The 15,154-nt window shown below is 41.7% G+C and overlaps 1 protein-coding gene across 1 annotated transcript in view; it reads right to left on the reverse strand.

Moving 5' to 3' along the window:
- adcy5 (adenylate cyclase 5) overlaps positions 1–15,154 on the reverse strand; it is a 56,767-nt gene that overhangs the window by 25,812 nt on the left and 15,801 nt on the right. The window contains exons 3-4 of the mRNA XM_061791733.1: positions 2,047–2,196; positions 1,808–1,929 (exon numbers count right to left, since the gene is read on the reverse strand). Coding sequence (XP_061647717.1) covers positions 1,808–1,929; positions 2,047–2,196 — 272 coding nt within the window. The remainder of the gene's footprint in view (positions 1–1,807; positions 1,930–2,046; positions 2,197–15,154) is intronic.

A 15,154-nucleotide genomic window follows, 5' to 3' on the forward strand; every position in this document is an offset into this window, starting at 1 on the left:
CAAAATTATATTTATGCATGTGTAAAACCTTAAGCAAAGATAGTTTTGAAATACATGTATCATTTTTTTTGTGTAACTGTACAACCACTTCACACAACAGTAGCAGTAATTTTAGCTCTTTAGCTAATGCTAACAAAACGTAAAGGTGCATGCGTGTACCTGGCTGCTGCGCCAACTTTAATGACCACTAAAGGCTCCAACAAGTGATCTCGTCTCATCATTACACAGCAGCGTAGCACCCAAATAATGTTGTTGTTTATATCTTTTTGTTGTCTACTTTGCCATGTATGAGTTTCTCACAGCAGCCACCATTGTTTTCACTGGCTGCTCTGTGTGTTTTTTTCCCCCCCTGAGCTAATGACCTCCACATGAACTTCTCCTTCTCGCTCTCCCCACAGGCCTGCATAACATCAACATCCAAAACATCCCCTCCAGTCCGGTCATGCGCCAAATGGCTAATGCTATAACGCAGCATTTGTTAGCAGCGGGAGGTGTCACTCGGCTTCCCGTCGCTGCCAATTAGCGGCCCCAATTAGCCGAGTTACCCCCATCCAGCGCTGTCAAAACTGGTTAGCAGAGGCGCTAACGAGCTAGCTGATGCTAATGCCTGCGCCGTGGCTGTCTGGCCATAAAGGTCTCGACCTTAAAAATGCTTTGATCCGCTTTCTTAGTCAGCACCAGTTTGAATATTTTCATCCATTATCATGAGTGTTTTAGGTTTCGCAATAGACTCAGTAAAGTTGCAATGCTCAACATGAAAAAAAGTTTCCTTCCTCAGCGCTTTTTAGCAATTTTGTATTTTAGCCATTATCAGGCTTTCTGTTGATCCATAAATAAGGCCAATTAAGTTAAAAACATTTTTTTTTTAAATTCAACTTTAGAATGCTTTGATATTCTTTAGCCCGCACCTTTTGGGATCATTGCACAGTATATTGGAGGATGAGGGTTTCTTTTTACGATCAATAAGGCTAAAAGTTAATATTTCGGTAGCCATCACTGAATAGAATCTTTGAATTTTAGCAGGGTTTATGTTTATCAATAAAATCCATCCATCCATTTTCTACACCGCTTATCCTATTCAGGGTCGCGGGGCGCTGGAGCCTATCCCAGCCGACTTCAGGGAAAAGGCGGGCTGCACCCTAAACTGGTCGCCAGCCAGACGCAGGGTCAATAAAATTAGCCAAGTTCACCTTTCAACCTAGAAACTGTAAAATCATTCGATCTACTTTAGCGAAGACCCCACCCACAGCCCCCTGATTTTTCGATTTTAGCCATAATCGTCATCATGGTTTATAATTTATCCAGTCAACAGTTACAATTTCATTATGAAAAACTTTCAAATGCTTTGATTTACTTACTTTTATCCATCATCATCAGGTTTCATGTTTATAATTAAATAAAGTCATTAAAGTCAACATCTCGACATGTAAAAGCGACATTGCTTTGATTCCTTTCCTTAGCCAGCACTTTTTAGAATGATACCAGCATGCAAAATGTAAATTATTTTGCTCTACTTCATTCAACAGCACTTTTTGGAATCTTGTATTTAGTCTATCATCAGCAGTCAGCCTTTCTACATGTAAAACGTAAATGCTTTGATTTCCTTCCTGATGCAGCACTTTTAGAATTTTTCTAGCATGAAAAGTGTAAATTACTTTGCTATACTTCCTTGATAAGCACTTTTTGGAACCTGTGCACTCTGTCCATCATCATCAACATTCATTGTTGTCACTTTCAGCATGACAAATTTGAAAATGCTTTGACATTTTTTCCCTCCTTAGCCAGCACTTTTTCTAGTATTTTGTACCTGACGTTGTCATGTTTCTGGATGTAGATCTTGTGAAACATCATGTCCTCCTGCTTGGCGTTGATGTCCGCCTTCATCTCCATGGCGACGTGGCGGGGAAGCACCGACAGTAGCAGACGCTCCTGCAGGGAGAAAAAAGACCAACGAAAATGTTTCTCGCCGCGATGACTTTGTGTACAAATTGAGGGAATGATCGCGGCGCGTTAAAAGTCTCGAAATAATCCCAGAATGTTTTTCACCTGCTGCTGGTTCTCCCGTTGCGAGTGCAGGCGAGCTTGGATGCATTCCCGCGTCTCACGGAAGGCTTGCCTCTGAGAGCCCTCCGCCGGGTAATGCGTGCACACACCCACGATGTTGGTGCACGAGAAGATCAGCATGTTGGAAACCAGCTGCAACACAAACACGATCCGCAATGAAAACGTTACCTCAAATTAACTATTTATTTTCAGTGATCCCATTCAAACCCTCATTAAAGTGGTTCAAATGCTAGCTTTTCAATGTTTATTCTAACAATAAGAAAAATAGAATTAGTCTACCCACCCTTGAGAAAAATAAATCAGAACAGGGAATTGACACACCCAACTTTAAACATTACTTGCATCCAAATGTTGAACAACAATCTTGGCTGGTTCTAGAACAGATAGACTGCAATAGCACAAAGCCTTCAGCTCTCTCTTTTATCAGCACAAGTCTCAAACGCCACAAGTCTTAACAATCCGATTATTGCAGCTAATTTACCAGTTTGGTCGATAAATCTGGAAACCACATAATATCAGTCTGTGCCATATCCTTTCTCTCCAATCTGGCATAATCCCAATTTTGAGACGAACAAATTACCCCGTTACTTCAGCACATGGGAACAAAGTGGAATTGAACGCCTACAACACTTATTAAAAAATAATGCATTCATGTCATGTGAAAGCTTACGCCAAGAATTTCAAACTAGAGGTGGTAACTTCCTTCAATACTATAAAATAAGAATAGCAATCTTAAAGAGTCCCAAAACACCTATCTACAACCACCCATTTTTGGAAGGAAAATAGTGTATCTACTCCCACAAACCCTTTCAAAAGTATATAAATTAATCTCAAGTACTAATACAAGACATTTACCAACAGCAAAATGGGGAAAAAGACCTCGGAATAGTGGGCATAAATCTACAGAAATACATTCTCATTGACAGGGGCGGGGTGGCAATTGGGAATTTTGGGACAACCCCAGAACGGCCGCTCTATTCCAAGCCGACGTGGCCAAGCGTCTTCTTTTTTTCTTTTTTACTATATAAATTCCAATACACACAGCCATCTTTTAACAAAACATACTGTATTTACAGACTACTATTCAACACATACAAAAAAACATAGGCTAGGCCTTATGTCAACAAAGCCACGCACGAGCGCATCGGTCGAGTGTCCCGGCTGCCGGCCGTCGTACAGATATGGATTATAGCCTGCAAGCTGCAGCGTGCGTTTGTCTGCTGTATCGGATCTCTTTGCATTCCCATCACGGCGACAATTTAGAGTCTTCAATCAGCCTAGCATGTTTTTGGGATGGGGGAGGAAACCGGAGTACCCGGAGAAAACCCACACAGGCACGGGGAGAACATGCAAACTCCACACAGGCGAGGCCGGATTTGAACCCGTGTCCTCAGAACTTTGAGGCAGATGTGCTAACCAGTCGTCCACCATGTCACCCAATATTCGAAGTTATTTTTAAAATATAGCACTTAATTAGAGTAGAGAATTATTTTTTTTTTCCCCAAAGTCGCATGTGCCACCCAGTGGACATCTGTGGAAAGACACGGTATCAGCACTCATCTGTTTATTCACTTTATTATGAGTATTTTAACAAAACGTGTGTTTTTCATAGGTAAAGTAGGATGTCACTGTTTATTCATGATTATAATTTTTATTTATTCATATATTTTGTACTTAATGTTCTTGTAGTGTATAAAATGTAAAGACATACATTTGGTAAATGAAGAGTTATCTGGAATTGACTATGTCTCCTTGAATTCAGAAAATGATAAGAGGTACATTTTGAAATTGTGTTTTTTTTCTTCAAATCCATTAGAGGATAAAGGTGACAATGTGATTGTTTTGTTGGTAGATTCACAGAGAGACAGTGGTGAGGTTACAGGCACGCATGAAAATCTTGATGTGGCTGTTGAGACTGAGGAGACAGTGTAGTTACAGAGGATGACAAAAAAATTATTTTTAAGCAGCTATTGTCCAGCATATTTTAAAGTTTTTGTGTGGTTGGCCAATGGCCTATATTGCAGAGCTATCTGAACATTTTTTAAATAATAATTTACTACTTTAAGAGAGATGGGATGTTTATGCAGCAACCATTTTGTGACTTTTCTGCGCTGCCAAATTCAAATGTCCTGCTTTTGAATAAAGAGAAGTGAATTTAACAGTTTTTTTGTCCGATTCAGATTAATTTAAAAAATAAATAAGAAATCGAGGCTAATCGATTATTAAATTAATCGTTTGTAGCAGCCCTAATTGAAATGAAGCAAAAATGTGGTAAAACTGTTTCAATTTTTACATTGCCCCCCCCCCCACAAAAAAAACAATTAAAAAAATTATACCAATATATTGTCACAAGAAAGATTTTTTGGGGTCAGGAAAGCAGTAGTTGCCCACGTAAATAAAATACTTAGCTCTTAAAACAATATATTTCTTCACAAAAAAAGCTATGGTCGACCACAAAAAAACGGATTTTACATTAAAATCCTATCATGGGGCAATCAAATAAACGGGGATCATTTAAACACCATTTGCTAACAGAAAGGCTATTTTCGGGCCCAAAAGTGATGCTGAGGAAGGAAACATAAAAGGACGTGAAAGTCCATCCATCTATCCATTTTTTGTACCGCTTATCCTCACTAGGGTCACGGGCCTGCTGGAGCCTATCCCAGCTACCTTCGGGCGAGAGGCGGGGTACACCCTGAACTGGTCGCCAGCCAAACGCAGGGCACATAGAAACAAACAACCATTCGCACTCAAATTCACACTTACGGGCAATTTAGAGAATTCAATTAACCTACCACGCATGTATTTGGGATGTGGGAGGAAACCGGAGTACCCGGTGAAAACCCACGCAGGCACGGGGAGAACATGCAAACTCTACACAGGCGGGGCCGGGGATTTGAATCCCGGTCCTCAGAACTGTGAGGCAGATGTGCTAACCAGTCGTCCACTGTGCGGCCGGGACGTGAAAGTCTTGTTTGCTATTTGTGCTCGTTATCTAACTGAAACGGCACTCGAGCACACAAACGGTCTTTTCACATGATTCAGCACATGAGAATGTATCAATGATCAATGAGGTGGACATGGACGACATTCCTTTCTGTTATCTACAAACCCCATAGAAGAATGTAATTTGGCCTTCAGATGTGCTTCACAAGCCAAACATACCAATATGATCAGAAGTCCTCCATCTGACTCAACTTTACTGCAAGGCGCAAAACAACCACAAACAACAACTTTTAACATTGCAACGTGCACTGAAAATGCAATCGTTAATAAAAAAAAAAAAAAAAAAGAAAAGTTGTATTTTGGCTCAATAATGCTATCCTCTGCCTCCACAATGCTGTATATCATGACTAAAACAATATAATAAGTGGATATAAAAATTCGACACACCCATGTTAAAAAAAACAAACAAGTTTTTGTGGTATAAAAAAAATGTGACCAAGTTAAGTCATTTCAAAGCTTTCAACAACTCAGTGGGAAAAAAAATAAAAAAATTCCGACAGTAAGTAAAAATAGGCAACTGAGACAAGTGTGCACTCGGCCTGGGCATTGTTAAGAACCTCACCATTTGGTTTGATTCTTTAGGTTGCTATTCAATTTGATTCGATATTGATTGAAATGCTCCGATATCGATTCAGCAAAAAGTAGAAATACACAAAATGAAGAGTATATTTTGACAATTTTGAAATATTTATTTGAATGTGAATGTAAAATTTGATGACTATTGTATGTCACGTCACATTTTTTAAGCAATAAAAGATTTTAAAATACAAATTTTGCACGTAACGTATTTATGCACAAGGTCAAGTGCATGTAAAAAAGGCATGTTATTTCCTTTTGGCAATTGTAATTAAAAAATGTGGACAACAATAACTTATTTGCGAATATGGGGTACAAAAGTAAACACAGCTCTGAAATGAAAAATTAAAGTGCATGCATACGTAAACAATATTTCTCTGCTTATTAGGGTTACTATTATTTTCAGGGATTTTATGTAATAACAAATTAAGTAGCATATTTGCGGTATTGTGACAATTGCCGCAACTTTCTTCGTCAAACCCCGTTAATTTATTGCCTCTGTCCCCAAGTTTGCTATATTGCTTCCTGTGTGGCTTCCCTGCAGGGCTTTAGTCTGCAGAACATTTGACACAGTTCTCACTCATTAGAAATTAAATGAGAAGACTTAGTTACGTATTTAGGGGTGAGTTGCTCTGGAAGTCCAAGCACCGCATAAGAGGCACTTTCAGCCCAATTCAACGACTCCAAAACGGCGGTCTTAATTCTGTGTACAGTTTTGGGGTGGCAACTTCTAACGTGTTTTCGTGTTGGTATTGCATGTCGTGGTTTGAGTGTCTTTCATCCATTTCCTGTGTTGCGGATTTGCAGGGAAGCCAAAATCAGCCCAAACATCAGATTTAAAAGTAGAGGTCGCTTGCTTCCAGCTGCGTCATACGGAACCCCACTTGTGTTCCAGGCAATGCAGATGTAAAGAGATGATAATCCAAATATGTATCACATTTATACTCAATAAAACAAAGAAGTTTGTTATGGTTAGGTTTACGGCTAGGGTTCGTGTTAAGGAGGTTTAGGATGGGTTAAGGTTTGGATTACAGTGCATTAGGGGGATTCATATTAATTCCGCCACGCTTAAGTCACATACTTCTTTTCCCATCTGGAAGCAGTCGGGCGTGTTCCACTTGGATACAGCAGCCAATCAGACTGCATGGGCACATGTCCTGTCGCCGAGTCAGAGGATTTGCTGAGTTGATATTGAATTGCGGGGGGAGAACTGACCTGCATTGATGAATCAACATTTTTCTTTCCTCCCTAGTGTGCATACACTCTTACAACTGGTAGTGTGGCTGTGTTCAGAATTAACCAATCCCATTCAAACTCATTCTAAATGGGAGTCAGCATACAAGTACCCCCACTTAAAGCGTCTCTGATTAACCCCAAATAAAGTTCAGCTGTTCCAGTTGTCTTTCAGACAGTCATCAAAAATTTGGCCAGGGTAGTGATACTTTCTCCATGTACGTTAAAAACACTATTTGTTCACAGAAAAGTTTGAATTAGACCACAAAAACACATCATTTTTCATTTAAATGTTACATCTTGCCATTAAAATGTCAAATGACAGAGATTTACTTCAACGGCCTCAGACCCCCATGTAAATGCAATATTTTGGCATTACAACACTATATTTGCTCACAAAGAGGCAGTATTAGGTCCCAATATGGATGTGAAATTTCCTCATTGCAACATCAAAAGTGTGCCACTCCAGCCAGTGGCACTATTGGACCCGTTAGTGGCAGAATCCCTGCTAACAAAATGACAAAACCGAAGCTTCCTGAAACTGTCCCTCCCCCGCCTCCTGGTAGCCATGGCAATGTTGCGTGCATCAGATAAAGTCGTCTTCTCGTCAACAGGTCAACACAAACGCTCGCTGCTATTCTATTAATATCCACGCCGCCCTTATTTGGAAAGCACAGGCTTTTCCTTTTCGAGACCGGCAACAACATGACTGCCGTTCCCCCGGGGAGGATGAGGAAGAGGGAATGTTGGATTCTATTCTCACAAATAGACATGATCATTACATGGCTGACCTAAGGAAGTGGCCAAAGAGTGAATATAATATTTTAGGATTGCAAATGTCATATTGAACAGAAAAGGTCAGTTATTTATAAGGCCTGTTATTGAACCAATTTTATTTATTTATGAAAATCTGGGTCACTCGCGTGATTTTCAGTAGATCGACATCGGGTGAAAAAGATTGTTTTTATTCATTTCTGGACATTTTAAATGTCACAAAGTGACAAAATAATCCAAAGGTAAAAAGAGCTTGCCCAATGGAACAGTAATAGTGTCGTTTTATATTAAACAACGTCATTTTTCGGGGTATTTTTAGTACCGGTACGGGGATTTCGTTCGATGTGCGTCCCGCGTCTGAGACGCACAAAAATGAGCAGGGACACATAAGTTAAGATCAATCTGCGACCGAGGATGCAATGCTATGGTTTAAAGTATTCCAGCGTGACGCTGGCGTATGAATTTTTTTGACAAGACGCGGCTATAGAGGGCAACTAATTTGGGTGCATATGTGCCCTAATTTCTGAATGGTGCGGCTAAAAAAAATTCCTAATAATAACATATATATTTTTTTTTTTAAAGAGCAGGTCCCCCTGTACGCCCATCCGTTTGTGGAAGAAAAAAAATGTGACGCACAAAACCCATCTGGTCTCTATACCAATCAGAGATAGCGAAGGGCGGGGCGGCCCACCCACACTCCCTCTGATTGGCCGTGTGTGTTCCTGTGTGCATATACACGCGTGTGTCTTTGTGTGCTTTTCCCTGCGGGTACGAGCTTATACTCAAAGCTAAGGTTAGCGACGGCAAGCCGGTAGAGTTACACAAAGTTGAGCAACATAAGTGGAATTAGTTCCAAAGCCTAACCCCACCGTGACGATGGGAGAACATTCTGGATTCAAGCCAGATGAAAGCGGCCATCCCGCTAAGACCAATGAGCTGGTATGTCGAATTTGTATGAAGTCGCAACAAAGAAAACAAAACCTCAGTGACAAAATCCATTTTAAACACAACCATCCCACCCAATTTCTTCAGCTGCGAGCAAAAAACGCGGTCCTGTCAGCTTGCAATTATGGAACTCTTTGCCCAAACAATGTAAATACAAACATGACTGTGTATATGAAGCACGTATACTCACATTACATACAGTATAGTGTAGTCAGTATTGTAAGAGATGCAGCCATTGAACATGTTGACAAAGCATCAATTAAAGGAAGGCTGCAGACTTTTTGAAAAGTAGGACAAATCTTGAATCAAAACAGGTTGCTTTGATATACTTGTTGTGCTGTTATTAATGTTGCTATACTTTGCGCTTTTTCTTAACTAACTGGAAACTTAATTGGCAGTATATTGCCTGTGAAGGCATTAATGTGTGTAATCTGTGCCAAATGTTTGTTTGTTCAAGTGTAATTTTTGTGAACAGAGCCTGAGTGTGTTTTATTTATATTTTATATTTATATAAGATATTTTATTTATTTTTCTACATTACAATGCTAATGTTCAATATATTATTTGAGTTAATTGTTCTTAAAAAGGATGTGCTTTAATTATTATATCAGTGGCAAAAAAAAAAAAAAAAAAAAAAAAAAGAATTCCCCCCCTGACTGGATTACCAAACTTATTTTATCTTGTTCTTTTGGTCTTTTGGTTCTTTTGGTCACGACCCACAGCTCGTGACCATAGGTGATCGATCTCGCGTTCCATTCTTCCCTCACTCGTGAACAAGACCCCAAGAAGTTTGAACTCCTCCACTTGGGGCAGGATCTCATCCCCGACCTGGAGAGGGCACGCCACCCTTTTCCGACTGAGGACCATGGTCTCAGATTTGGAGGTGCTGATTCTCATCCCAGCTGCTTCACACTCAGCTGCGAACCGCTCCAGTGAGTGTTGGAGATCACAGCTTGATGAAGCAAACAGAACCACATCATCTGCAAAAAGCAGAGATGCAATACTGAGGTCACCAAACCGGACCCCCTCTGCGCCTCGGCTGTGCCTTGAAATTTTGTCCATAAAAGTTATGAACAGAATCGGTGACAAAGGGCAGCCTTGGCGGAGTCCAACCCTCACCGGAAATGAGACCGACTTACTGCCGGCAATGCGGTCCAAACTCTGACACCGGTCGTACAGAGACCGAACAGCCCATATCAGGAGGTTCGGCACCCCATACTCCTGTAGCACCCCCCCCCACAGGACTCCCCGAAGGACACGGTCGAACGCCTTCTCCAAGTCCACAAAACACATGTAGACTGGTTGGGTGAACTCCCATGCAGACTCGAGGACCCTGCTGAGGGTGTAGAGCTGGTCCACTGTTCCATGGCCAGGACGAAAACCACACTGCTCCTCCTGAATCTGAGATTCAACTTCCCGACGGACCCTCCTCTCCAGCGCCCATGAACAGACCTTACCAGGGAGGCTGAGGAGGCATTTTCTTAGCAGCCCACAGCATAGACTAAAATGAAACTTTGGCTCGAGGTTCCTTATATAACCAGTGTCAATGCAACAATTACTTTGCAATGGTCTTGAGACAGCGCTTTGCTCTTACCCATCATGAGATCTTGACTCACACCTTGGCAATGAGACCTTTTTGTAGGCCATCAATTACGACTGAACAAGCTGATATTCATTTGCTCTGACAAGGGGCTGTTTGATTATTGACAGATTTTAGGTGTTGTCTTGGCTTCCCATGCCTTTTTGCACCTCCCTTTCTTCATTTGTTCAATACTTTTTCCCTGTGTCATTTCACACTATTACACACAACTTAATTTCCGATCTTATTTCTTCCAATTTCTTCGTATGTATGATTTACTTGGGTTGTTCCCAACATCTAGCGAAAGTTTCATGTCAGTAGCACCTTTGGAAATATATTTAGTGAGAAAAATGGTGTCGTGTTAATTATTCATTTCAATTCCGTACACCAATTGACTAACATACATGTGATAGTGTCCATTCACTAAAAAGTTAGACAGAAACTATACACTTGAATTACTTGTGCTAGAATCACTAATAACAACACAGGTTTATACCAGCATAACTCACAGGTTCTTGCAGGTGTTTAGACACTAAAAAAGCCGCCACAGAGCCACTCGCCAGTAACACTGCCTTGCTCATTTTCCCACATCCTGTCCTGTCCTTCTCTGATCTGGTTCTCTTGGTTAGTTATTGCATGTTTTCACCGGGGCCCCCCCCCCAATCTACAAATAACTGTTGTAATGTTACTTATGTCCAAATATCAAGACTGTCTCACTACTCTTCTGCTGTGATTTTCACTCCTAGTCCCCCTGTCCACTTTGTCCCTCTGTCTGTCCCCCCCCCCCCAAACCCCTTTTCTGTCCGGCTGCATTTTCAATAAACATCAGAATAATAAAAAAATTTAAATATAAAGGGAGTATTTCAAACTCCTCTGTTGCACAGCAAAACTGTTCCAGCACAAATGCATACAGATCCACCATTCTGTAAGGCCATGCAGCACCATAATTGATAAAGGATATTTTGTGTAATTTCCATCACTCATCTAAATCCACAAGCTTACATTTACAGTCACTGAGAAGTTCAACTAAGCACATGATGACTGTTGTGCATGCACAGTGTTGATGGAAAACAAAGTGACACATTGCTTCCAGCTTTTATGTGAATTAAAGGTCCACTCACAATCAAAATGAACATCATCAATAAATAAACAAAAGGCTTCTTGTTAGCTGTCAGGAGACGTAAACAATTTGTGTCTCTCTCCGGGGGGGGCAGTGTTGGATCAATTGCAGCACAGTAGGCGCATTGTGGTCCTGCAGGAGGTAATGCAGGTCATGTGCTAACAGCAGTGTTCAGCCTCACTGTGAACACAAGAGGATCAAAAACAGCCCTCACATGATTATTTTCTTTTAAGCTCCTTTAACACCCAAGCCGAGGAATGAACGCCTTCACAGCTGCAAAATAGCTCATAATCAACACTAGCTTATTATGTACACTAATGAAGTTAAAATAAACAACCAACTAATTATGTGCACTAATAAACTCAAAACATTGCCCTAATTTGGGTTGGCGTGTCTGCCCTCAGTAGAAAATTCAGCCCCCGATGCCAGTTTCACTTGGCACTCAATCAAATTTGATCTCTATAGCACTTTTCATCCATTAAAAAAAAACTTTACAGGGACAAAAAGATAAAATAGCCGGAAACATACAAAATGCCACCCCCCACCTCCACATATAAATGCAAACACACCCATACAAACACACACGCCCGCACGTACACACAAACACAGCACCTATTGATTAATAATATAGACACATGGCAAGGCACTGAGGATCATAATCTACTTTAGAGTGAATTTTGGTCAATTCCAGGGGTCCTTCAATTTCTTTCAAACTTTAGCACTAAAGCCAGTTTCACTTAGCAACATGGAATTCAGTAGACATGTCTATGATGAGTAGACAGACAAAAAAAAGGTTCAAGAAGCCATGGCCAAAAAGAGACAGGAAATCTGCCATTTTGGCTTGAAGCGGCCATTTTTGGATCATTTTGGCCATTTCAAGGGATCTTTCCGTTTCTTGAAAATTCAGACCACAAAGTCAGTTTCACTTGCAAAACTGAAATTTGGTAGGGATGTCTTTCATGAGTAGATCTATCCAAAAAGGGACAGGAAGTCTGACAATTTCCTTTAAAGCCGCAACTTTATGGTCATCGTGTCCAATTCCAGGGGTCATTCAATTTCTTTAAAAAATGTTGCCCCTGAAGACAGTTTCACTTAGTAACATGCAATTTGGCAAACTAATATTTCCAGTGTGACACTGGTGTGTCCTAGCTTTTTCGGTCACCCTCGGCCATACCATCGTTTATTTCCCTAAAGGAGCATTATCGGTGTACTAAGCAGTGCTTCACGACATCAGGTCACGCCAGGTTTCGGCAGCGACAACCCGAAGCACTTAAGCATCCTTTTATCATGTCGCCATTCAGCAGAGTTACAGCAGGATGTTCCATCCTCTCTGAGGACCTCGTCAGAACAGATTCATTAGCACTCACTTTATGATGTCATTTCAGAGAAAATGGATCGGATTTCATCAGAAATGTACACATACTCCAGAAGAAAGAAAAACATCTTTATATAAACTCATTGTCACTCAGAGTTTACGAGTTTTATATGTCTAGCTTTCTAGACTAAATGACATCGTTCCATGCGTGAGGGTAATTGGAGGTGGGCACAGTGCCCACCCGCCTTGCCCACCTCGTGCCAGGATGCTTTCATGTGGCCTCACAATGAAGACCACTGACTCAACTGCTGTGCGGCTCCCACTAATAAACATGCAGATTTTATAACATGTAGTTAGTTTTGTATGGATAAACAAGTTAGTATTCAGCCAGCTGATAGCAGGAACTGTTAGCGGATGGTACAAAATGCAGCCCATCGGCTGGACTCTTCGTGCCACCTTAACAATGGTCAACTGGGATGTAACTGTGTTGAGAATTAAACAATCACATTTAATCTAGGGCTGCACAATCAAATATAATATTTTGTATTTATTTTTACCTGTCCTGTTCAGCTGCATGGCCATGCAGAATGGTGGATCTGTATGCCTTTTGTGCTGGAACGGTTTTGCTGTACAGCAGGGGAGTTTGAAATAATCCCTCTTCTTATTTTTTACATTTTTTTAATTATTCCGATGTTTATTGAAAATTCCCCAGGAGACAAGCCAAATGTGAATACCCACCACCCAGCCTATTACTACGGTTACCAGGTCCCCGACTGGCAACCATTATTCCTGTACTGTGACCGTGTGTGGTGGGGTGTCATGCATTCAAATTGGGGAGACTGGTGAGGATAAGGAGAGCTGGTCGCGGGACAATGATGACCCGCAATTGTCACCCAGACACAGGCCAACCAGCCTCCAAAGGATGTGCGAATGTATGTGGTGCATTAAAAATCTGCGGGGGAAAGGAATGGCGGGCCAGAGAGCTGGCCGAGTGTCCTCCCCAGCCCAACACTGCCCTCCCCCCACTGACGGATGTATGATGCATTAAAACTGGAGGACCAGCAGGGCAGAGAAGGGGGGAGACTAGACCGGTGACCACCACAGATGTACCAGTACTTGGCCCAGCGTCCGCCTCATCATGCCTTGTGCCAGTCCACCAGGGAACCCTGAATGAGATGTAAATGTGCCCAATGTGCAAAATATGCACAGTGTGAGTAATAAAAATGTGCAGTGTGTGTGAAGGAAGATGCTAGACGTTCGGAAGTCTTGCAGTGGGCCCACAAATCTAAATTAACGCACCCTGGCATAACCCATACTACCCAGTTCATTCAACAGCACTTCTGGTGGCCCAGCCTCATCAAAGACACCCGAGACTTCGTTCAAGCCTGCTCTGTCTGCGCCCGAGGGAAGTCTTCTCACCGACCTCCAGCTGGCTTGCTGCGCCCCCTGCCAATTCCCAGCCGCCCTTGGTCTCACATCGCTGTGGACTTCGTTACCGGCCTGCCCCCCTCTGAAGGTAACTGATATTCTCACAATCGTCAATCATTTTTCCAAGTGTGTCCATTATGTGCCCCTCCCCAAACTCCCGTCCGCCCTGGAAACTGCTAACCTCCTTGTCTTAAATGTCTTCAAACTCCATGGTATCCCCATCGACATTGTCTCCGATCGAGGTCGCAGTTTTCCTCTCGGGTCTGGAAGGAATTCTGCAAGGCGGTGGGCGCAGCAGCCAGCTTATCCTCGGGGTATCACCCGTAGACTAACGGCCAGACGGAGTGAGCCAACCAAACCCTGGAATCGGCACTCCGCCGAGATTGAACCCCGGTCCTCAGTACTGTGAGGCTGACGCTCTAACCAGTCGTCCACTGTGCCGGCTGTGATAAAACAGTCCCAAATAATTTTTTTCACAATGCTATATTTTTTGCGGAAACAATAATTAATTAATAAGTCAATTGGGTTAGTTCCACACACATTGCCTTTTATTTCATAGGTTTGATATTGATACTGGTTACAAAGAACCCCGAGTCACATGTTCATTTTAGTTTATGCTGCGGGCTGCTAAGAAAATGGATGTTCACAATTTGGACACCCTTTATTTAAAACACGTAAACCTTTTTGACCCAGCCTCCTAAAAGAATCGGAATTGAAATGAGGGACCGGAATCAATCAAACAATGCCAAACCCTATGCGGGACTACAGAAATCTGAGAATATTTACTGTTAAGAGCCTGGAATCTGAGGATTTTGACAATTTTAAGTTAAACAAGGGCTCTAAACAAATAATTGATTAGCAAAATAGTTGATTAATTTGACAATCGATTGCCGGTAGTTATCGATTAATCAATTAAATGTTGCACCTCTAGAAAATACAAAGACTAAAATATTAGAAAATGCGAAAATGCTTCTGCTTGGAGCTTTTTTCAGCAAATTCCCTCGTCCAAGTTGGTCAAAGTACGAGTCCTGTATTTCGTACGGAATGGCTACATTAAACCATAATGGCCAGAATGGCTGAGGACTACTCAGCTCGGCTTTGGAATACCACTACA

The sequence above is a fragment of the Phyllopteryx taeniolatus genome, chromosome 12 (assembly GCF_024500385.1).
Source record: "Phyllopteryx taeniolatus isolate TA_2022b chromosome 12, UOR_Ptae_1.2, whole genome shotgun sequence".
Taxonomy (NCBI): domain Eukaryota; kingdom Metazoa; phylum Chordata; class Actinopteri; order Syngnathiformes; family Syngnathidae; genus Phyllopteryx; species Phyllopteryx taeniolatus.